Source organism: Salmo salar, chromosome 14, assembly GCF_965601325.2.
Source record: "Salmo salar chromosome 14, fSalSal1, whole genome shotgun sequence".
NCBI lineage: Eukaryota > Metazoa > Chordata > Actinopteri > Salmoniformes > Salmonidae > Salmo > Salmo salar.
In genome coordinates this window covers 107,413,598-107,436,097 of record NC_138304.1, presented here as the reverse complement: position 1 = coordinate 107,436,097, position 22,500 = coordinate 107,413,598, and the positions used below count along the sequence as shown (strand labels likewise).

At 47.7% G+C, this 22,500-nt stretch overlaps 1 protein-coding gene across 1 annotated transcript in view; it reads left to right on the top strand.

The window, feature by feature from the left end:
• The window catches only part of LOC106591960 (protein CBFA2T1), a gene marked incomplete at its 5' end in the record, with an annotated part of 45,288 nt that overhangs the window by 15,553 nt on the left and 7,235 nt on the right, over window positions 1-22,500 (top strand). Inside the window, 3 exons of the mRNA XM_082961427.1 lie at window positions 4,274-4,469; window positions 6,299-6,358; window positions 18,897-19,087. Coding sequence (XP_082817553.1) covers window positions 4,274-4,469; window positions 6,299-6,358; window positions 18,897-19,087 — 447 coding nt within the window. The remainder of the gene's footprint in view (window positions 1-4,273; window positions 4,470-6,298; window positions 6,359-18,896; window positions 19,088-22,500) is intronic.

Genomic DNA, 22,500 nt, shown 5'->3' with positions numbered 1-22,500 from the left:
TGATAAATGGGCCTAATTTATTCCATTTGTATGCAACGCAAGAACACCGACGCACAATGGCGATCCTTCATAATTTAGTCAAGTTTATAAGTGTAAGTCGCTCTGCATAAGCACGTCCGCTAAATTACAAAAATGACAATAATTGCGGGTCTGCACACGTCTGCGTCATTTTTGCAACTACCCAAGATGGCCATAGGAATTTCTAGTTGTTGCATTGTCTACTGCGTAGGGTATAAATGAGGCTTCACACTTGTCGTGTGACTTCCTCCTGATACAGTACCTCCCCCTGATACAGTACCTTCCTCCTGATACAGTACCTTCCCCCTGATACAGTACCTTCCCCCTGATACAGTACCTTCCTCCTGATACAGTAACTTCCCCCTGATACAGTACCTTCCTCCTGATACAGTACCTTCCTCCTGATACAGTACCTTCCCCCTGATACAGTACCTTCCCCCTGATACAGTACCTACCCCCTCCTCTTCCTGATACAGTACCTCCCCCTGATACAGTACCTCCCCCCTCCTCTTCCTGATACATTACCTTCCCCCTGATACAGTAACTTCCCCCTCCTCTTCCTGATACATTACCTTCCTCCTGATACAGTACCTCCCCCCTCCTCTTCCTGATACATTACCTTCCCCCTGATACAGTAACTTCCCCCTCCTCTTCCTGATACATTACCTTCCCCCTGATACAGTAACTTCCCCCTCCTCTTCCTGATACATTACCTTCCCCCTGATACAGTAACTTCCCCCTCCTCTTCCTGATACAGTACCTCCCCCTGATACAGTACCTCCCCCCTCCTCTTCCTGATACATTACCTTCCCCCTGATACAGTAACTTCCCCCTCCTCTTCCTGATACAGTACCTCCCCCTGATACAGTACCTTCCCCCTGATACAGTACCTTCCCCCTGATACAGTACCTTCCCCCTGATACAGTACCTTCCTCCTGATACAGTACCTTCCCCCCTCCTCTTCCTGATACAGTACCTACCCCCTCCTCTTCCTGATACAGTACCTTCCCCCTGATACAGTACCTTCCCCCTGATACAGTACCTTCCTCCTGATACAGTACCTTCCCCCTGATACAGTACCTTCCCCCTCCTCTTCTGATACAGTACCTTCCTCCTGATACAGTACCTTCCCCCTGATACAGTACCTTCCTCCTGATACAGTACCTTCCCCCTGATACATTACCTCCCCCTGATACAGTACCTTCCCCTCCTCTTCCTGATACAGTACCTCCCCCTGATACAGTACCTTCCCCCTGATACAGTACCTTCCCCCTCCTCTTCCTGATACAGTACCTTCCCCCTCCTCTTCCTGATACAGTACCTTCCCCCTGATACAGTACCTTCCTCCTGATACAGTACCTTCCCCCTGATACAGTACCTTCCCCCTGATACAGTACCTTCCTCCTGATACAGTACCTTCCTCCTGATACAGTACCTTCCCCCTGATACAGTACCTTCCTCCTGATACAGTACCTTCCTCCTGATACAGTACCTTCCTCCTGATACAGTACCTTCCTCCTGATACAGTACCTTCCTCCTGATACAGTACCTTCCTCCTGATACAGCACCTTCCCCCTGATACAGTACCTTCCTCCTGATACAGTACCTTCCCCCTGATACAGTACCTTCCCCCTGATACAGTACCTTCCTCCTGATACAGTACCTCCCCCTGATACAGTACCTTCCCCTGATACAGTACCTTCCCCTCCTCCCTGATACAGTACCTTCCCCCCTCCTCCCCCTGATACAGTACCTTCCCCCCCCTCCTGATACAGTACCTTCCCCCTCCTCCCCTGATACAGTACCTTCCCCCCTCCTCCCTGATACAGTACCTTCCTCCTCCCCCTGATACAGTACCTTCCCCCTCCTCCCTGATACAGTACCTTCCTCCTCCTCCCTGATACAGTACCTCCCCCCTCCTCCCCCTGATACAGTACCTTCCTCCTGATACAGTACCTTCCCCCTGATACAGTACTCCTTCTCCTCCCCTGATACAGTACCTTCCTCCTGATACAGTACCTTCCCCCTGATACAGTACCTTCCCCTGATACAGTACCTTCCTCCTGATACAGTACCTTCCCCTGATACAGTACCTTCCCCCTGATACAGTACCTTCCTCCTGATACAGTACCTTCCCCTGATACAGTACCTTCCTCCTGATACAGTACCTTCCCCTCCTCTCCTGATACAGTACCTTCCCCCTGATACAGTACCTTCCTCCTGATACAGTACCTTCCTCCTCCTCCCTGATACAGTACCTTCCCCCTGATACAGTACCTTCCTCCTGATACAGTACCTTCCTCCTGTACAGTACCTTCCCCCCTGATACAGTACCTTCCCCCTGATACAGTACCTTCCTCCTCCTCTCCTGATACAGTACCTTCCTCCTGTACAGTACCTTCCTCCTGATACAGTACCTTCCCCCTGTTACAGTACCTTCCTCCTGATACAGTACCTTCCTCCTGATACAGTACCTTCCTCCTGATACAGTACCTTCCTCCTGATACAGTACCTTCCCCCTGATACATTACCTTCCCCCTCCTCCCCCTGATACAGTACCTTCCCCCTGATACATTACCTTCCCCCTCCTCCCCCTGATACAGTACCTTCCTCCTGATACAGTACCTTCCCCCTGATACAGTACCTTCCCCCTGATACAGTACCTTCCTCCTGATACATTACCTTCCCCCTCCTCCCCCTGATACAGTACCTTCCTCCTGATACAGTACCTTCCCCCCTGATACAGTACCTTCCCCTGATACAGTACCTTCCCCCTGATACAGTACCTTCCTCCTGATACAGTACCTTCCCCCTGATACAGTACCTTCCCCCTGATACAGTACCTTCCCCCTGATACAGTACCTTCCCCCCTCCTCTCCTGATACAGTACCTTCCTCCTGATACAGTACCTTCCTCCTGATACAGTACCTTCCCCCTGATACAGTACCTTCCTCCTGATACAGCACCTTCCCCCTGATACAGTACCTTCCCCTGATACAGTACCTTCCTCCTGATACAGTACCTTCCCCCCTCCTCCCCCTGATACAGTACCTTCCTCCTGATACAGTACCTTCCCCCTGATACAGTACCTTCCCCCTGATACAGTACCTTCCTCCTGATACAGTACCTTCCCCCTCCTCCCCCTGATACAGTACCTTCCTCCTGATACAGTACCTTCCTCCTGATACAGTACCTTCCCCCTCCTCCCCCTGATACAGTACCTTCCTCCTGATACAGTACCTTCCCCCTGATACAGTACCTTCCCCCTGATACAGTACCTTCCCCCTCCTCTTCCTGATACAGTACCTTCCCCCTCCTCTTCCTGATACAGTACCTTCCCCCTGATACAGTACCTTCCTCCTGATACAGTACCTTCCCCCCTCCTCCCCCTGATACAGTACCTTCCTCCTGATACAGTACCTTCCCCCTGATACAGTACCTTCCTCCTGATACAGTACCTTCCCCCTCCTCCCCCTGATACAGTACCTTCCCCCTGATACAGTACCTTCCTCCTGATACAGTACCTTCCCCCTCCTCCCCCTGATACAGTACCTTCCCCCCTCCTCCCCCTGATACAGTACCTTCCTCCTGATACAGTACCTTCCCCCTGATACAGTACCTTCCTCCTGATACAGTACCTTCCTCCTGATACAGTACCTTCCCCCTGATACAGTACCTTCCCCCTGATACAGTACCTTCCTCCTGATACAGTACCTTCCCTCCTGATACAGTACCTTCCCCCTGATACAGTACCTTCCCTCCTGATACAGTACCTTCCTCCTCTCCTGATACATTACCTTCCCCCCTCCTCTTCCTGATACAGTACCTTCCCCCTGATACAGTACCTTCCTCCTGATACAGTACCTTCCCCCTGATACAGTACCTTCCTCCTGATACAGTACCTTCCTCCTGATACAGTACCTTCCCCCTGATACAGTACCTTCCTCCTGATACAGTACCTTCCTCCTGATACAGTACCTTCCCCCTGATACAGTACCTTCCTCCTGATACAGTACCTTCCTCCTGATACAGTACCTTCCTCCTGATACAGTACCTTCATCCTAATACAGTACCTTCCTCCTGATACAGTACCTTCATCCTAATACAGTACCTTCCTCCTGATACAGTACCTTCATCCTAATACAGTACCTTCCACCTTCCTCCTCCTCTTCCTGATACAGTACCTTCCCCCTCCTCTTCCTGATACAGTACCTTCCCCCTCCTCTTCCTGATACAGTACCTTCCCCCTCCTCAGCTGCTGAACTGCATCATGGACATGGTAGAGAAGACGAGGCGTTCTCTCACCGTGCTGCGGCGCTGCCAGGAGGCAGACAGGGAGGAGCTTAACTACTGGATCAGACGATACAGCGACGCGGAGGACCTGAAGAAAGGAGTCAGCAGGACCCAGAGCAGACAGCAGAGTCCTACAGGACAAGATAACTACACTACAGGTATAACTACACTACAGGATAACTACACTACAGGTATAACTATCTTCATTATACTATAGTACCAGTTATCAGAAAGGACGCAGCAGGACACAGAGCAGACAAGATAACTACACTAACCCTCCTCCATTACCTTTTACTGCTGTGTGTTTTATCACTGTCTAGTTCACTGGGCTGTGTGTCTACTAGTTCACTGGGCTGTGTGTCTACTAGTTCACTGGGCTGTGTGTCTACTAGTTCACTGGGCTGTGTCTACTAGTTCACTGGGCTGTGTGTCTACTAGTTCACTGGGCTGTGTCTACTAGTTCACTGGGCTGTGTGTCTACTAGTTCACTGGGCTGTGTGTCTACTAGTTCACTGGGCTGTGTGTCTACTAGTTCACTGGGCTGTGTCTACTAGTTCACTGGGCTGTGTGTCTACTAGTTCACTGGGCTGTGTGTCTACTAGTTCACTGGGCTGTGTGTCTACTAGTTCACTGGGCTGTGTGTCTACTAGTTCACTGGGCTGTGTGTCTACTAGTTCACTGGGCTGTGTGTCTACTAGTTCACTGGGCTGTGTCTACTAGTTCACTGGGCTGTGTGTCTGTCTACTAGTTCACTGGGCTGTGTCTACTAGTTCACTGGGCTGTGTGTCTACTAGTTCACTGGGCTGTGTGTCTACTAGTTCACTGGGCTGTGTGTCTACTAGTTCACTGGGCTGTGTGTCTACTAGTTCACTGGGCTGTGTGTCTACTAGTTCACTGGGCTGTGTGTCTACTAGTTCACTGGGCTGTGTGTCTACTAGTTCACTGGGCTGTGTGTCTACTAGTTCACTGGGCTGTGTCTACTAGTTCACTGGGCTGTGTTTCTACTAGTTCACTGGGCTGTGTGTCTACTAGTTCACTGGGCTGTGTGTCTACTAGTTCACTGGGCTGTGTGTCTACTAGTTCACTGGGCTGTGTGTCTACTAGTTCACTGGGCTGTGTGTCTACTAGTTCACTGGGCTGTGTGTCTACTAGTTCACTGGGCTGTGTGTCTACTAGTTCACTGGGCTGTGTGTCTACTAGTTCACTGGGCTGTGTGTCTACTAGTTCACTGGGCTGTGTGTCTACTAGTTCACTGGGCTGTGTGTCTACTAGTTCACTGGGCTGTGTGTCTACTAGTTCACTGGGCTGTGTGTCTACTAGTTCACTGGGCTGTGTGTCTACTAGTTCACTGGGCTGTGTGTCTACTAGTTCACTGGGCTGTGTGTCTACTAGTTCACTGGGCTGTGTGTCTACTAGTTCACTGGGCTGTGTGTCTACTAGTTCACTGGGCTGTGTGTCTACTAGTTCACTGGGCTGTGTGTCTACTAGTTCACTGGGCTGTGTGTCTACTAGTTCACTGGGCTGTGTGTCTACTAGTTCACTGGGCTGTGTGTCTACTAGTTCACTGGGCTGTGTGTCTACTAGTTCACTGGGCTGTGTGTCTACTAGTTCACTGGGCTGTGTGTCTACTAGTTCACTGGGCTGTGTGTCTACTAGTTCACTGGGCTGTGTGTCTACTAGTTCACTGGGCTGTGTGTCTACTAGTTCACTGGGCTGTGTGTCTACTAGTTCACTGGGCTGTGTGTCTACTAGTTCACTGGGCTGTGTGTCTACTAGTTCACTGGGCTGTGTGTCTACTAGTTCACTGGGCTGTGTGTCTACTAGTTCACTGGGCTGTGTGTCTACTAGTTCACTGGGCTGTGTGTCTACTAGTTCACTGGGCTGTGTGTCTACTAGTTCACTGGGCTGTGTGTCTACTAGTTCACTGGGCTGTGTGTCTACTAGTTCACTGGGCTGTGTGTCTACTAGTTGTGTTTCTGTCTTCCAGAGATTCTCAACAGATCAGTGACGACCGGATACGTACCTGAAGAGATCTGGAAGAAAGCTGGTGAACACCTCTCTCTCTCTCTCTCTCTCTCTCTCTCTCTCTCTCTCTCTCTCTCTGTCTCTCTCTCCCTCTCTCTCTCTCCCTCCCTCTCGCTCTCTCTCCCTCCCTCTCTCTCTCTCTCTCCCTCTCTTCCTCCCTCCTTTTTCATGGCTGGCTGTGGATAAGAATAACATTTTTTAGACTCTCAGTCTCACCCCATGTCTGCAACCTCCTCCACTGCAGACAGGGAGCACTGGTAGACACACACACACACACACACACACACACACACACACACACACACACACACACACACACACACACACACACACACACCACACAGCACTCTAAAAATATTTTGTAGTTTGGGGAGGTTTCCTACGAAAGCTATTCCAGAACATTCCATAAGTTAATAAAGAGCATAAACTTCTGTCCTGGCTGATGAGCATCAGTAAGTAACTGATCTGTCCTGGCTGATCAGTGTCAGTAAGTAGCTGGTCTGTCCTGGCTGATCAGCGTCAGTGAGTAGCTGGTCTGTCCTGGCTGATCAGCGTCAGTGAGTAGCTGGTCTGTCCTGGCTGATCAGTGCCAGTGAGTAGCTGGTCTGTCCTGGCTGATCAGTGTCAGTAAGTAGCTGGTCTGTCCTGGCTGATCAGCGTCAGTGAGTAGCTGGTCTGTCCTGGCTGATCAGTGCCAGTGAGTAGCTGGTCTGTCCTGGCTGATCAGCGTCAGTGAGTAGCTGGTCTGTCCTGGCTGATCAGTGCCAGTGAGTAGCTGGTCTGTCCTGGCTGATCAGCGTCAGTGAGTAGCTGGTCTGTCCTGGCTGATCAGTGTCAGTAAGTAGCTGGTCTGTCCTGGCTGATCAGCGTCAGTGAGTAGCTGGTCTGTCCTGGCTGATCAGCATCAGTAAGTAGCTGTTCTGTCCTGGCTGATCAGCATCAGTAAGTAGCTGGTCTGTCCTGGCTGATCAGTGTCAGTAAGTAGCTGGTCTGTCCTGGCTGATCAGCGTCAGTGAGTAGCTGGTCTGTCCTGGCTGATCAGCATCAGTAAGTAGCTGTTCTGTCCTGGCTGATCAGCATCAGTAAGTAGCTGGTCTGTCCTGGCTGATCAGTGTCAGTAAGTAACTGGTCTGTCCTGGCTGATCAGTGTCAGTAAGTAGCTGGTCTGTCCTGGCTGATCAGCGTCAGTAAGTAGCTGGTCTGTCCTGGCTGATCAGTGTCAGTGAGTAGCTGGTCTGTCCTGGCTGATCAGTGTCAGTAAGTAGCTGGTCTGTCCTGGCTGATCAGCATCAGTAAGTAGCTGGTCTCTCTACATTAACTTATTGGTTTAACAGTAGGAATGAACTCTTTCCTCTCTCTCTCTTACCAGCGATTATTACAATATTCTTTAATGATAATATTTTTTTTTTAAACAGAGTGGTGATTTGTGATAATTTTGAAGACTAACTGGTAGGTATTAGATAATTGTTTCTCTTCTACAGAGAGTTTTCATTAGTTTACCCACATTTACTTTCTTCTGAAAGCCCTGGAGAAAATAAATTATCCCCTTGATTGACCAAGCACGAAGGAAATAATTACCCGGTCTGGAAAATAGAACAGGTAACATAGATTTAAACAGAATTCAGCATCACCAGACACCCTGGGAGACTACCACGCTCCTCGTTCCTTTAGATAGCATCACCAGACACCCTGGGAGACTACCACGCTCCTCGTTCCTTTAGATAGCATCACCAGACACCTTGGGAGACTACCACGCTCCTCGTTCCTTTAGATAGCATCACCAGACACCCTGGGAGACTACCACGCTCCTCGTTCCTTTAGATAGCATCACCAGACACCCTGGGCGACTACCACGCTCCTCGTTCCTTTAGATAGCATCACCAGACACCCTGGGAGACTACCACGCTCCTCGTTCCTTTAGATAGCATCCCTTTAGATAGCATCACCAGACACCCTGGAGACTACCACGCTCCTCGTTCCTTTAGATAGCATCACCAGGACACCCTGGAGACTACCACGCTCCTCGTTCCTTTAGATACCATCACCAGACACCCTGGGAGACTACCACGCTCCTCGTTCCTTTAGATAGCATCACCAGACACCCTGGGAGACTACCACGCTCCTCGTTCCTTTAGATAGCATCACCAGACACCCTGGGAGACTACCACGCTCCTCGTTCCTTTAGATAGCATCACCAGGATCTCTGGGAGACTACCACGCTCCTCGTTCCTTTAGATAGCATCACCAGACACCCTGGGAGACTACCACGCTCCTCGTTCCTTTAGATAGCATCACCAGACACCCTGGGAGACTACCACGCTCCTCGTTCCTTTAGATAGAATCACCAGACACCCTGGGAGACTACCACGCTCCTCGTTCCTTTAGATAGCATCACCAGACACCTTGGGAGACTACCACGCTCCTCGTTCCTTTAGATAGCATCACCAGACACCCTGGGAGACTACCACGCTCCTCGTTCCTTTAGATAGCATCACCAGACACCCTGGGAGACTACCACGCTCCTCGTTCCTTTAGATAGAATCACCAGACACCCTGGGAGACTACCACGCTCCTCGTTCCTTTAGATAGCATCACCAGACACCCTGGGAGACTACCACGCTCCTCGTTCCTTTAGATAGCATCACCAGACACCCTGGGAGACTACCACGCTCCTCGTTCCTTTAGATAGCATCACCAGACACCCTGGGAGACTACCACGCTCCTCGTTCCTTTAGATAGAATCACCAGGCACCCTGGGAGACTACCACGCTCCTCGTTCCTTTAGATAGAATCACCAGGCACCCTGGGAGACTACCACGCTCCTCGTTCCTTTAGATAGCATCACCAGGCACCCTGGGAGACTACCACGCTCCTCGTTCATTTAGATAGCATCACCAGACACCCTGGGAGACTACCACGCTCCTCGTTCCTTTAGATAGCATCACCAGACACCCTGGGAGACTACCACGCTCCTCGTTCCTTTAGATAGCATCACCAGACACCCTGGGAGACTACCACGCTCCTCGTTCCTTTAGATAGCATCACCAGGCACCCTGGGAGACTACCACGCTCCTCGTTCCTTTAGATAGCATCACCAGACACCCTGGGAGACTACCACGCTCCTCGTTCCTTTAGATAGCATCACCAGACACCCTGGGAGACTACCACGCTCCTCGTTCCTTTAGATAGAATCACCAGACACCCTGGGAGACTACCACGCTCCTCGTTCCTTTAGATAGCATCACCAGACACCCTGGGAGACTACCACGCTCCTCGTTCCTTTAGATAGCATCACCAGACACCCTGGGAGACTACCACGCTCCTCGTTCCTTTAGATAGCATCACCAGACACCCTGGGAGACTACCACGCTCCTCGTTCCTTTAGATAGCATCACCAGACACCCTGGGAGACTACCACGCTCCTCGTTCCTTTAGATAGCATCACCAGACACCCTGGGAGACTACCACGCTCCTCGTTCCTTTAGATAGCATCACCAGACACCCTGGGAGACTACCACGCTCCTCGTTCCTTTAGATAGCATCACCAGACACCCTGGGAGACTACCACGCTCCTCGTTCCTTTAGATAGCATCACCAGACACCCTGGGAGACTACCACGCTCCTCGTTCCTTTAGATAGAATCACCAGACACCCTGGGAGACTACCACGCTCCTCGTTCCTTTAGATAGCATCACCAGACACCCTGGGAGACTACCACGCTCCTCGTTCCTTTAGATAGCATCACCAGACACCCTGGGAGACTACCACGCTCCTCGTTCCTTTAGATAGCATCACCAGGCACCCTGGGAGACTACCACGCTCCTCGTTCCTTTAGAAAGCATCACCAGACACCCTGGGAGACTACCACGCTCCTCGTTCCTTTAGATAGCATCACCAGACACCCTGGGAGACTACCACGCTCCTCGTTCCTTTAGATAGCATCACCAGACACCCTGGGAGACTACCACGCTCCTCGTTCCTTTAGATAGCATCACCAGACACCCTGGGAGACTACCACGCTCCTCGTTCCTTTAGATAGCATCACCAGACACCCTGGGAGACTACCACGCTCCTCGTTCCTTTAGATAGCATCACCAGACACCCTGGGAGACTACCACGCTCCTCGTTCCTTTAGATAGCATCACCAGACACCCTGGGAGACTACCACGCTCCTCGTTCCTTTAGATAGAATCACCAGACACCCTGGGAGACTACCACGCTCCTCGTTCCTTTAGATAGCATCACCAGACACCCTGGGAGACTACCACGCTCCTCGTTCCTTTAGATAGCATCACCAGACACCCTGGGAGACTACCACGCTCCTCGTTCCTTTAGATAGCATCACCAGGCACCCTGGGAGACTACCACGCTCCTCGTTCCTTTAGATAGCATCACCAGACACCCTGGGAGACTACCACGCTCCTCGTTCCTTTAGATAGCATCACCAGACACCCTGGGAGACTACCACGCTCCTCGTTCCTTTAGATAGCATCACCAGGCACCCTGGGAGACTACCACGCTCCTCCTTCCTTTAGATAGCATCACCAGGATCCCTGGTTAAATGTAGTGCACTACTCCATTGGGGTCTGGTCTAAAGTAGTGCACTACCCCATAGGGTTCTGGTCTGAAGTACTGCACTTCCCCATAGGGCTCTGGTCTAAAGTAGTTCAGTACCCCATAGGGTTCTGGTCTAAAGTAGTGCACTACCCCATTGGGGTCTGGCCTAAAGTAGTGCACTTCCCCATAGGGTTCTGGTCTAAAGTAGTGCACTACCCCATAGGGTTCTGGTCTAAAGTAGTGCACGATGTAGGGAATAGGGTGCCATTTGGAACGTCTCATTTGTGTAATCACAAGCCCAGAAACAAGGGTTACTTATCAAACTGCGCCGGAGCAATTTCCATGACTCCAGCGCAGCGCGTAACAGTACATTTACAGTCTGGTTTAACAGTTTAGATCAATCACAATGAAAGATCCTTCGCTTTTAAAATACCCAACAATTGGCTGAGCTTCTGCTCATAGGTTTGTGGATATCTGGTTCAGTCTATGAAGTCAGCCTCTCCGTACAGTGAGCTATCTAGACCCTAAAAGGGTTATTTGGTTGTCCCCTTTGGAGAACCCTTTTTGGTTCCAGGTAGAACCCATTTGGTACGAACCCTTTTGAGTTCTTTGTTGAACCTTTTACACAGAGGGTTCTAAATGGAACTCAAAAGAGTTCTACCTGGAAGCAAAAAGTGTTCTACCTGGAACCAAAAAGAGTTCTACCTGGAAGCAAAAAGAGTTCTACCTGGAACCAAAAAAGGGTTCTACCTGGAAGCAAAAAGAGTTATTCTATGGGAACAGTCGAGAACCCTTTTCGAACACTTTTTTTTCTTAGAGTGTATGATTGAATCACACGTATGATCTTAAATTACAATGAATTATATATAATTATAATATATAATTACATTATAAATTTCTTATCTTCCGCTCTCAATAATAATGTTTTATGTGTATGTATGTGTTATGTATGTGTTAGGCTCGCCAGCATATTTATCCAGTGGAGACGTACAGGGCCGTGAAAAAGTATTTGCCCCTTTCTGATTTTCTCAATTTTTTTCGCATATTTTGACTGCAACCAAACACTTCCTGTAGTTTTTGAAAAGTCTCTCACATTGCTGTGGAGGAATTTTGGCCCACTCTTCCATGCAGAACTGCTTTAACTCAACGACATTTGTGTTTGGTTGGAGTCATTGCAGCTAAAGGTGGCACAACCAGTTATTGAGTGTAAAGGGGGGCAATTTGTTTTTTCACACAGGGGCACTGTATGTAATTGTTGTCTTATTTGTTCACTCAGGTTCCCTTTATCTAAAATGTGGTTTTGGTTGAAGATCTGATTTAATTCAGTATCAAAAATTTGCAAAAGTAGAGAAATGTAGAAAAGGGTGCAAATCCTTTTTCACGGCCCTGTGATTCCTGTAGAGGATTTTATACAACGGAGGATTGGCAACCAACGCATCTGTTGGAGGTTAAACGTTTACAGTCGGTGATAAACATTCAGACACCAGACACACACACGCCATGCACAATGTCTTCCTCCTCCTCCTCCTCCTCTCCTCCTCCTCCTCCTCCCCTCCTCCTCTGCACCTCCTCCCCTCCTCCTCCTCTCTCCTCCTCCCCCCTCCTCCTCTGCACCTCCTCCCCTCATCCTCCTCTCTCCTTCTCCTCCTCTTCCCCTCCTCCTCCTCTCCCCCTCCTCCTCCTCTTCTCTTCCTCCTCCTCCTCTGCTGTGCTGTTGGGAGCACAATAGAAATGCATAATTTAAATATAAATTGCCTGATTTGCATAAACAATTAGTCAAGTTACAGCCTTGATGTAGGCAAACAAAAAAAAAGCAGTCGTCTCGCTTCTGACGTTAAATTTACCACCCACATGTTTAAGGTTAGAGAACGTGCCGACGCCAAATGAGCTGAAAGTGTATCTCTTACATTTGGATTTAAATTGAAATAAATATACTAAGGGATGACCTGATAAATTACCTCATATGGAATACAGTGAAAAGCCAAAACAAAAGGATCTTCGTGTCGACTACTCGTCTTTATCAAACGCAGAAATCGTCAGTGTAGTTTATTTTCCAATGATGTATGCGTGTACTATCTTCTCTCTAGTGGATCAAACCAATTAAACATCACAGAATTACTTCCTTTTTTGAAAAAAGTATAGTAAATTAGTCTTGCATGTGCAAAGTAATTAGACAATAATAAGCCTACAGTGAAATTAGCTCACTGCTGATCATTGTTTATGAAAGACTTCTTTATAAAGCCTGATCACACTGAGTCGAGAGAATACAAGGTAAGGGTCAAGGTCTACTAGGATTCTCAGATTATATATTGTAATGTTTACTTGATGAAAAAGGATCTCCACTCTTTAGGAGTAACTTATACTGAACAAAAAATATAAAAAAGCAACATGTAAAGTGTTGGTCCCATGTTTCATGAGCTGAAATAAAAGATCCCAGAAATTTTCCATATCCACAAAAAGCTTATTTCTCTAAAATGTTGTCCACACATTTGTTTACATCCCTGTTAGTGAGCATTTCTCCTTTGCCAAGATAATCTATCCACTTGACACGTGTGGCATATCAAGAGGCTGATTAAACAGCAGGATCATTACACAGGTGCACCTTGTGCTGGGGACAATAAAAGGCCTCTCTAAAATGTGGAGTTTTGTCACACAACACAATGCCACAGATTTCTGAAGTTCTGAGGGAGCATGCAATTGGAATGCTGACTGCAGGAATGTCCACCAGAGCTCTTGCCAGGTAATTCAATGTACATTTCTCTACCATAAGCCACCTCCAATGTCGTTTTGGAGAATTTAGCAGTACATCCAACCGGCCTCACAACTGCAGGCCATGTGTAACCATGCCCAGGACCTCCACATCCGGCTTCTTCACCTGCGGGATGGTCTGAGACCAGCCACCCGGACATCTGATGAAACTGTGGGTTTGCACAACCGCGCGCTTCTTCACAAAATTGGATCTCAGGAGCGCTTACAACCTGGTGCGTATCCGGGAGGGGGACGAGTGGAAGACGGCATTTAGTACCACCTCAGGGTACTATGAGTACCTCGTCATGCCGTACGGGTTGATGAATGCTCCATCAGTCTTCCAGGCCTTTGTTGACGAGATTTTCAGGGACCTGCACGGGCAGGGTGTAGTGGTGTATATCGATGACATTCTGATATACTCCACTACACGCGCCGAGTATGTGTCCCTGGTGCGCAGGGTGCTTGGTCGACTGTTGAAGCATGACCTGTACGTCAAGGCTGAGAAATGCCTGTTCTTCCAACAGCCCGTCTCTTTCCTAGGGTACCGCATTTCCACGTCAGGGCGTAATTGGCCGACTCCCACCACAGTAAAGGAGGTGCAGCGGTTCTTAGGGTTTGCCAACTACTACCGGAGGTTTATCCGGGGTTTTGGTCAGGTAGCGGCTCCCATTACCTCACTGCTGAAGGGGGGACCGGTGCAACTGCAGTGGTCGGCTGAGGCGGACAGGGCTTTTGGTCACCTGAAGGCTAAGTTTACCTCGGCTCCCGTGCTGGCTCATCCTGATCCCTCCTTGGCATTTATAGTGGAGGTGGACGCGTCCGAGGCTGGGATAGGAGCTGTGCTCTCTCAGCGCTCAGGTATGCCACCGAAGCTCCTCCCCTGTGCCTTCTTTTCGAAGAAGCTCAGCCCGGTGGAGCAAAACTATGATGTGGGGGACCGGGAGATGTTGGCTATCGTCAAGGCTCTGAAGGCGTGGAGACATTGGCTTGAGGGAGCGAGACACCCTTTTCTCATCTGGACTGACCATTGCAATCTGGAGTACATCCCGGGCGGCGAGGAGACTGAACTCTCGCCAGGCAAGGTGGGCCATGTTTTTTTACCCGTTTTGTGTTCACCCTGTCCTACCGACCAGGTTCCCAGAATGCTAAGGCAGACGCACTGTCCCGGATGTATGACACAGAGGAGCGGTCCATGGATCACACTCCCATATTCCCGGCCTCTTGCCTGGTGGCACCGGTAATGTGGGAGCTGGACGCGTACGTACAGAGCCCACTCCTCTCCAGTGTCCAGCTGGGCGTCTGTATGTTCCGTCTGCTGTCCGCGACCGGTTGATCTATTGGGCCCACACGTCACCCTCCTCTGGTCATCCTGGCATCGGTCGGAGAGTGCGCTGTCTTAGTGGGAAGTACTGGTGGTCCACCTTGGACGTGAGGGTTTATGTTTCCTCCTGCCCAGTGCAAGGCTCCTAGACACCTGCCTAGAGGGAAGTTACAACCCCTACCCATTCCAAAACGGCCGTGGTCACACCTGTCGGTGGACTTCCTGACGGATCTTCCTCCCTCACAGGGCAACACCACGATCCTGGTCATTGTGGATTCGTTTTCTAAGTCCTGCCGTCTCATCCCTTTGCCCGGTCTCCCTACGGCCCTACAGACTGCGGAGGCCCTGTTCACTCACGTCTTCCGGCACTATGGGATGCCTGAGGACATAGTCTCTGATCAGGGTCCCCAGTTCACGTCCAGGGTATGGAAGGTGTTCATGAAATGTCTGGGGGTCTCGGTCAGCCTCACATCAGGTTTTCACTCCGAGAGTAACGGGCAGGTGGAGAGAGTAAACCAGGATGTGGGTAGGTTTCTGTGGTCATATTACCAGGACCGGCCGGGGGAGTGGGCAGCGTTCATCCCCTGGGCAGAGATGGCCCAAAACTCACTCCGCCACTCCTCCACTAACCTCTCCCCCTTCCAGTGAGTACTGGGGTATCAGCCGGTTCTGGCACCTTGGCATCAGAGCCAGATCGAGGCTCCTGCGGTGGACGAATGTTTTAAGCGCTCGGAGGAGACCTGGGATGCCGCTCATGTGCACCTGCAACTGGCTGTGAGGCGGCAGAAGGCGAGCTCCGACCGCCACCACAGTGAGGCCCCGGTGTTCACACCGGGGCACCGGGTCTGGCTCTCGACCCGAAACCTGCCCCTCCGCCTGCCTTGCCGGAAGCTGGGCCCATGGTTTGTGGGGCTATTCAAAGTCTTGAGGAGACTGAACGAGGTATGCTACAGGTTACAGCTTCCCCCAGATTACTGTATGAATCCCTCGTTCTATGTGTCTCTCCTCAGGCCGGTGGTGGCTGGTCCGCTCCAGGAGTCTGAGGTGCGGGAGGTTCCTTCGCCTCTGGACATCGAGGGGGCCCCGGCATATGCTGTTTGAGCCATCCTGGACTCGAGGCTTTGGGCGAGGGGCCTTCAGTACCTTGTGGAGTGGGAGGGGTACGGTACGGTCCGGAGGAGAGATGCTGGGTGCCGGTGGATGTCTTGGAATCTTCGTTGCTGCGGGAGTTCCACCGTCTCCACCCGGATCGCCCTGCGCCTCGTCCTCCGGGTCGTTCCCGAGGTTGGTGTCGGCACGCTGCTGGAGCCGCGCGTCAAGGGGGGGTACTGTCACAACTTCTGCTGAAGTCGGTCCACCTCCTTGTTCGGGCAGCGTTCGGCGGTTGACGTCACCGGCCTGCTAGCCATCGCCAATCCACTTTTCATTTTCCATTTGTTTTGTCCTTGTCTTACACACCTGGTTTCATTCCCCCAATTACTGGTTCATTATTTAACCCTCTGTTCCCCCATGTTTGTTTGTGAGTGATTGTTTGTTGTATTTACGGTTTGTATTGTGGGCTAGGTATTATCGACTTGTATTTGTAAGTCTTGAGTAAAATTACGTGTATTACTCATCTCTGCTGTCCTGTGCCTGACTCCTCTGCACCAGCTACACCCAGGCCTATTACATGGTCAAACGTTTTGGGTTGCCTTTCACAAGCTTCCCACAATAAGTTGGGTGAATTTTGGCCCATTCCTCCTGACAGAGCTGGTGTAACTGAGTCAGATTTGTAGGCCTCCTTGCTCGCTCACGCTTTTTCAGTTCTGCCAACAAATGTTCTATAGGATTCAGGTCAGGGCTTTGTGATGGCCACTCAAATACCTTGACTTTGTTGTCCTTAAGCCATTTTGCCACAACTTTGGAAGTATGCTTGAGGTCATTGTCCATTTGGAAGACCCCTTTGCGACCAAGCTTTAGCTTCCTGACTGATGTCTTGAGATGTGGCTTCAATATATCCACATAATTTTCCCCCCTCATGATGCCATCTATTTTATGAGGTGCACCAGTCCTTCCTGCAGCAAAGCACCCCCACAACATGATTCTGCCACCCCCGTGCTTCACAGTTGGGATGGTGTTCTACGGCTTGCAAGCCTCCCCCTTTTTCCTCCTAACATAACGATGGTCATTATGGCCAAACAGTTCTATTTTTGTTTCATCAGACCAGAGGACATTTCTCCAAAAAGTATGATCTTTGTCCCCATGTGCAGTTGCAAACCGTAGTCTGGCTTTTTTATGCCGGTTTTGGAGCAGTGGCTTCTTCCTTGATGAGCGGCCTTCCAGGTTATGTCGATATAGGACTCGTTTTACTGTGGATATAGATATTTTTGTACCTGTTTCCTCCAGCATCTTCACAAGGTCCTTTGCTGTTGTTCTGGGATTGATTTGTACTTTTCGCACCAAAATTCGGTCATCTCTAGGAGACAGAACACATCTCCTTCCTGAGCGGTATGACGGCTGCGTGGTCCCATGGTGTTTATACTTGCGTATTATTGTTTGTACAGATGAGCGTGGTACCTTCAGGCGTTTGGAAATTTCTCCCAAGGATGAACCAGACTTGTGGAGGTCTACAATTTTTTTTCTGAGGTCTTGGCTGATTTATTTAGATTTTCCCATGACGTCAAGCGAAGAGGCACTGAGTTTGAAGGTAGGCCTTGAAATACATCCACAGGTACACCTCCAATTGACTCAAATGATGTCAATTAGCCTATCAGAAGCTTCTAAAGCCATGACATCATTTTCTGGAATTTTCCAAGCTGTTGAAAGGCGCAGTCATCTTAGTGTATGTAAACTTCTGACCCACTGGAATTGTGATACTATTAACAAGAAATTTGTGGAGTGGTTGAAGAACAAGTTTTAATGACTCCAACCTAAGTGTATGTAAACTTCCAAATTCAACTGTATGCGTCAGCCTACTAATTATACAAATTGGCCCTATTATATTTCCAAATGTAAATCAAATTCACTAGCCAATACTTGTAACTTTGTAGGCAGCATGTGCTGCACCAGAAATGCGTGTTCTCTCCCTGCTTTATCAGGGTTTGGACAATGTGTGTAATTCCAGTCCATATAATACAGCATAATACAGTACAGTAATACAGTTCACACTAAAAAAGATTAGCCTACTGCAGCTAGTTTCATTTATTTACCCAGAGAGCATATAGCTAGCTACATCTATGGGTCTGTGATGTTCTTCTGTTGTGTGTAATGTGCAGTAGCTTATATCATAATATACAGTATGTTTTTGATAACATATGATATCACATGTACTGCATAAGTATTGGATAGCGGTACAATCATTAAGGCTTGGGCTCATTAAATGTCTTTAATAATGTAGGGCTCATAAAATGCCTTTAATGTAGGGCTCATTAAATGTCTATAATAATGTAGGGCTCATTAAATGTCTATAATAATGTAGGGCTCATTAAATGTCTATAATAATGTAGGGCTCATTAAATGTCTATAATAATGTAGGGCTCATTAAATGTCTATAATAATGTAGGGCTCATTAAATGTCTATAATATAGGACTCATTCAATTCTACTACTCAAGTAGCATCAGACTTGAATTTTTTATCAAATCTCTAATCAAATCCAGACAGGCGTATTTATATGCTTTTCAATTACAATTTAGGTTGTTGCAGGAAATATTGTTTAAAGGGTTAGGGTTAAGGGGTAGGGGGTTAGGGTAGGTTAGGGGTAGGGAGTTAGGGTTAGGGGGTAGTGTTTAGGGGGTTAGGGGGCTGATTGGGTCCTTGAGGATATCTCTGAATGTGTTTCAGAAGAGGCTGTGAATGAGGTGAAGCGCCAGGCCATGTCAGAGCTCCAGAAGGGTTAGGGGGTAGGGGGTTAGGGTGCTGATTGGGTCCTTGAGGATATCTCTGAATGTGTTTCAGAAGAGGCTGTGAACGAGGTGAAGCGCCAGGCCATGTCAGAGCTCCAGAAGGCGGTTTCAGAGGCGGAGAGGAAGGCCCATCAGATGATCAGCACGGAGCGGTCCAAGATGGAGCGGACGGTGGCCGAGGCCAAGAGACAGGCAGCGGAGGACGCACTGACTGTCATCAACCAGCAGGAGGACTCCAGTGAGGTAGGACACACTTTATTGATCCATGTACCAGACTGTATTATTGATCTACTAGGTACCAGTATGTATTTATTATAGATGTATTATACCAGAATGTATTAATTATAGATGTATTATACCAGAATGTATTAATTATAGATGTATTATACCAGAATGTATTTATTAAACCAGAATGTATTTATTATTGATCTATTATGTGCCAGAATGTCTGTAATATTGATGTATTATACCAGAATGTATTTATTATAGATGTATTATACCAGAATGTATTTATTATACCAGAATGTATTTATTATAGATGTATTATACCAGAATGTATTTATTATACCAGAATGTATTTATTATTGATGTATTATACCAGAATGTATTTATTATAGATGTATTATACCAGAATGTATTAATTATAGATGTATTATACCAGAATGTATTTATTATACATTTATTATACCAGAATGTATTTATTATACCAGAATGTATTTATTATACCAGAATGTATTTATTATTGATGTATTATACCAGAATGTATTTATTATTGATGTATTATACCAGAATGTATTTATTATAGATGTATTATACCAGAATGTTTTTATTATAGATGTATTATACCAGAATGTTTTTATTATACATTTATTATACCAGAATGTATTTATTATACCAGAATGTATTTATTATACCAGAATGTATTTATTATTGATGTATTATACCAGAATGTATTTATTATTGATGTATTATACCAGAATGTATTTATTATAGATGTATTATACCAGAATGTTTTTATTATAGATGTATTATACCAGAATGTATTTATTATACCAGAATGTATTTATTATACATTTATTATACCAGAATGTATTTATTATACCAGAATGTATTTATTATACCAGAATGTATTTATTATACCAGAATGTATTTATCATTGATTTATTATTCATGTTTATGTTTATTTAACCAGGCAAGTCAGTTAAAAAAATTAAATGTATATTTACATTGATGACCTGGCAGATCGGACACACCTCACCAAGAGGGTTTCATTCACCCTCCGGAGTACAGATTCCATATAAAGTGTCCGACTCTAGCCTACTGCTATGACCAACATTATGTTCTTTCTATACAATATGTAGATCGTAGTTCATCTATACAATACCACAGTGTAAACCAAGGAGAGATATTGAGTGTAGTCTATTCCTCTGTATTCCTAATCTCAAGATATTATCCCTCTAAAAGGAGGATTGCATTACATGTCATTCTGAAAAGAGAGGACACATAAATATATAAATAGACTCAGATAAATTCAGGGTGTTTTGAAAAATACCTGTCTGATCTGATTATCATAGTAATATCTTTGGAAGATTTCATATCTCCAAATAAGGGGAGGTTTTACGGGACTGAATGCAGGTGAGGATCTTCTGGAGGTGAGACTCATTAAACATGAAACAGGATATAGTTCCAAGAGGAGACACTAGACAGGATATAGACTACACCAGTTTCAAGAGGAGACACTAGACAGGATATAGACTACACCAGTTCCAAGAGGAGAGACGTGAAACAGGATATAGAGTACACCAGTTCCAAGAGGAGAGACGTGAAACAGGATATAGACTACACCAGTTCCAAGAGGAGAGACGTGAAACAGGATATAGCCTACATCAGTTACAAGAGGAGACACTAAACAGGATATAGACTACACCAGTTCCAAGAGGGGAGACGTGAAACAGGATATAGCCTACATCAGTTCCAAGAGGAGAGACGTGAAACAGGATATAGACTACACCAGTTCCAAGAGGAGACACTAAACAGGATATAGCCTACACCAGTTCCAAGATGAGAGACGTGAAACAGGATATAGACTACACCAGTTCCAAGAGGAGACACTAAACAGGATATAGCCTACACCAGTTCCAAGAGGAGAGACGTGAAACAGGATATAGACTACACCAGTTCCAAGAGGAGAGACGTGAAACAGGATATAGACTACACCAGTTCCAAGAGGAGACACTAAACAGGATATAGCCTACACCAGTTCCAAGAGGAGAGACGTGAAACAGGATATAGACTACACCAGTTCCAAGAGGAGACACTAAACAGGATATAGACTACACCAGTTCCAAGAGGAGAGACGTGAAACAGGATATAGACTACACCAGTTCCAAGAGGAGACGGCCACACAAGAGTCTTTCGTTCTCTCTTTCGCTCTCTTCCCCCGGATTAGCCTCTCTGTGTGTTTAGAAAGGTGGTACCAATTCTGCCGAGGAGGAAGATGTGGAGGGAGCGCTGCCTTACTAATCACTATGTAGGGATCCTGTATGCAGCATTTCATCAGTTAGCATGGAAACCAACACTCACCGCTCAGCACCACATCTGACTCTGATTGTGTTCAGCCATGTTTAGGAGCCTTCCAGAGTATGGCTCAGTAACTGTTTAGGAGCCTTCCAGAGTATGGCTCAGTAACTGTTTAGGAGCCTTCCAGAGTATGGCTCAGTAGATGTTTAGGAGCCTTCGAGACTATGGCTCAGTAACTGTTTAGGAGCCTTCGAGACTATGGCTCAGTAACTGTTTAGGAGCCTTCCAGAGTATGGCTCAGAAGCTGTTTAGGAGAGGGCCTTCCAGAGTATGGCTCAGAAGCTGTTTAGGAGCCTTCCAGAGTATGGCTCAGTAGCTATTTAGGAGAGAGCCTTCCAGAGTATGGCTCAGTAGCTGTTTAGGAGCCTTCCAGAGTATGGCTCAGTAACTGTTTAGGAGCCTTCCAGAGTATGGCTCAGTAGTTGTTTAGGAGCCTTCCAGAGTATGGCTCAGTAACTGTTTAGGAGCCTTCCAGAGTATGGCTCAGTAACTGTTTAGGAGCCTTCCAGAGTATGGCTCAGTAGCTGTTTAGGAGCCTTCCAGAGTATGGCTCAGTAACTGTTTAGGAGCCTTCCAGAGTATGGCTCAGTAACTGTTTAGGAGCCTTCCAGAGTATGGCTCAGTAACTGTTTAGGAGCCTTCCAGAGTATGGCTCAGTAACTGTTTAGGAGCCTTCCAGAGTATGGCTCAGTAGCTGTTTAGGAGCCTTCCAGAGTATGGCTCAGTAACTGTTTAGGAGCCTTCCAGAGTATGGCTCAGTAACTGTTTAGGAGCCTTCCAGAGTATGGCTCAGTAACTGTTTAGGAGCCTTCCAGAGTATGGCTCAGTAACTGTTTAGGAGCCTTCCAGAGTATGGCTCAGTAGCTGTTTAGGAGCCTTCCAGAGTATGGCTCAGTAACTGTTTAGGAGCATTCCAGAGTATGGCTCAGTGGCTGTTTAGGAGAGAGCCTTCCAGAGTATGGCTCAGTAGATGTTTAGGAGCCTTCGAGACTATGGCTCAGTAACTGTTTAGGAGCCTTCCAGAGTATGGCTCAGTAACTGTTTAGGAGCCTTCCAGAGTATGGCTCAGTAACTGT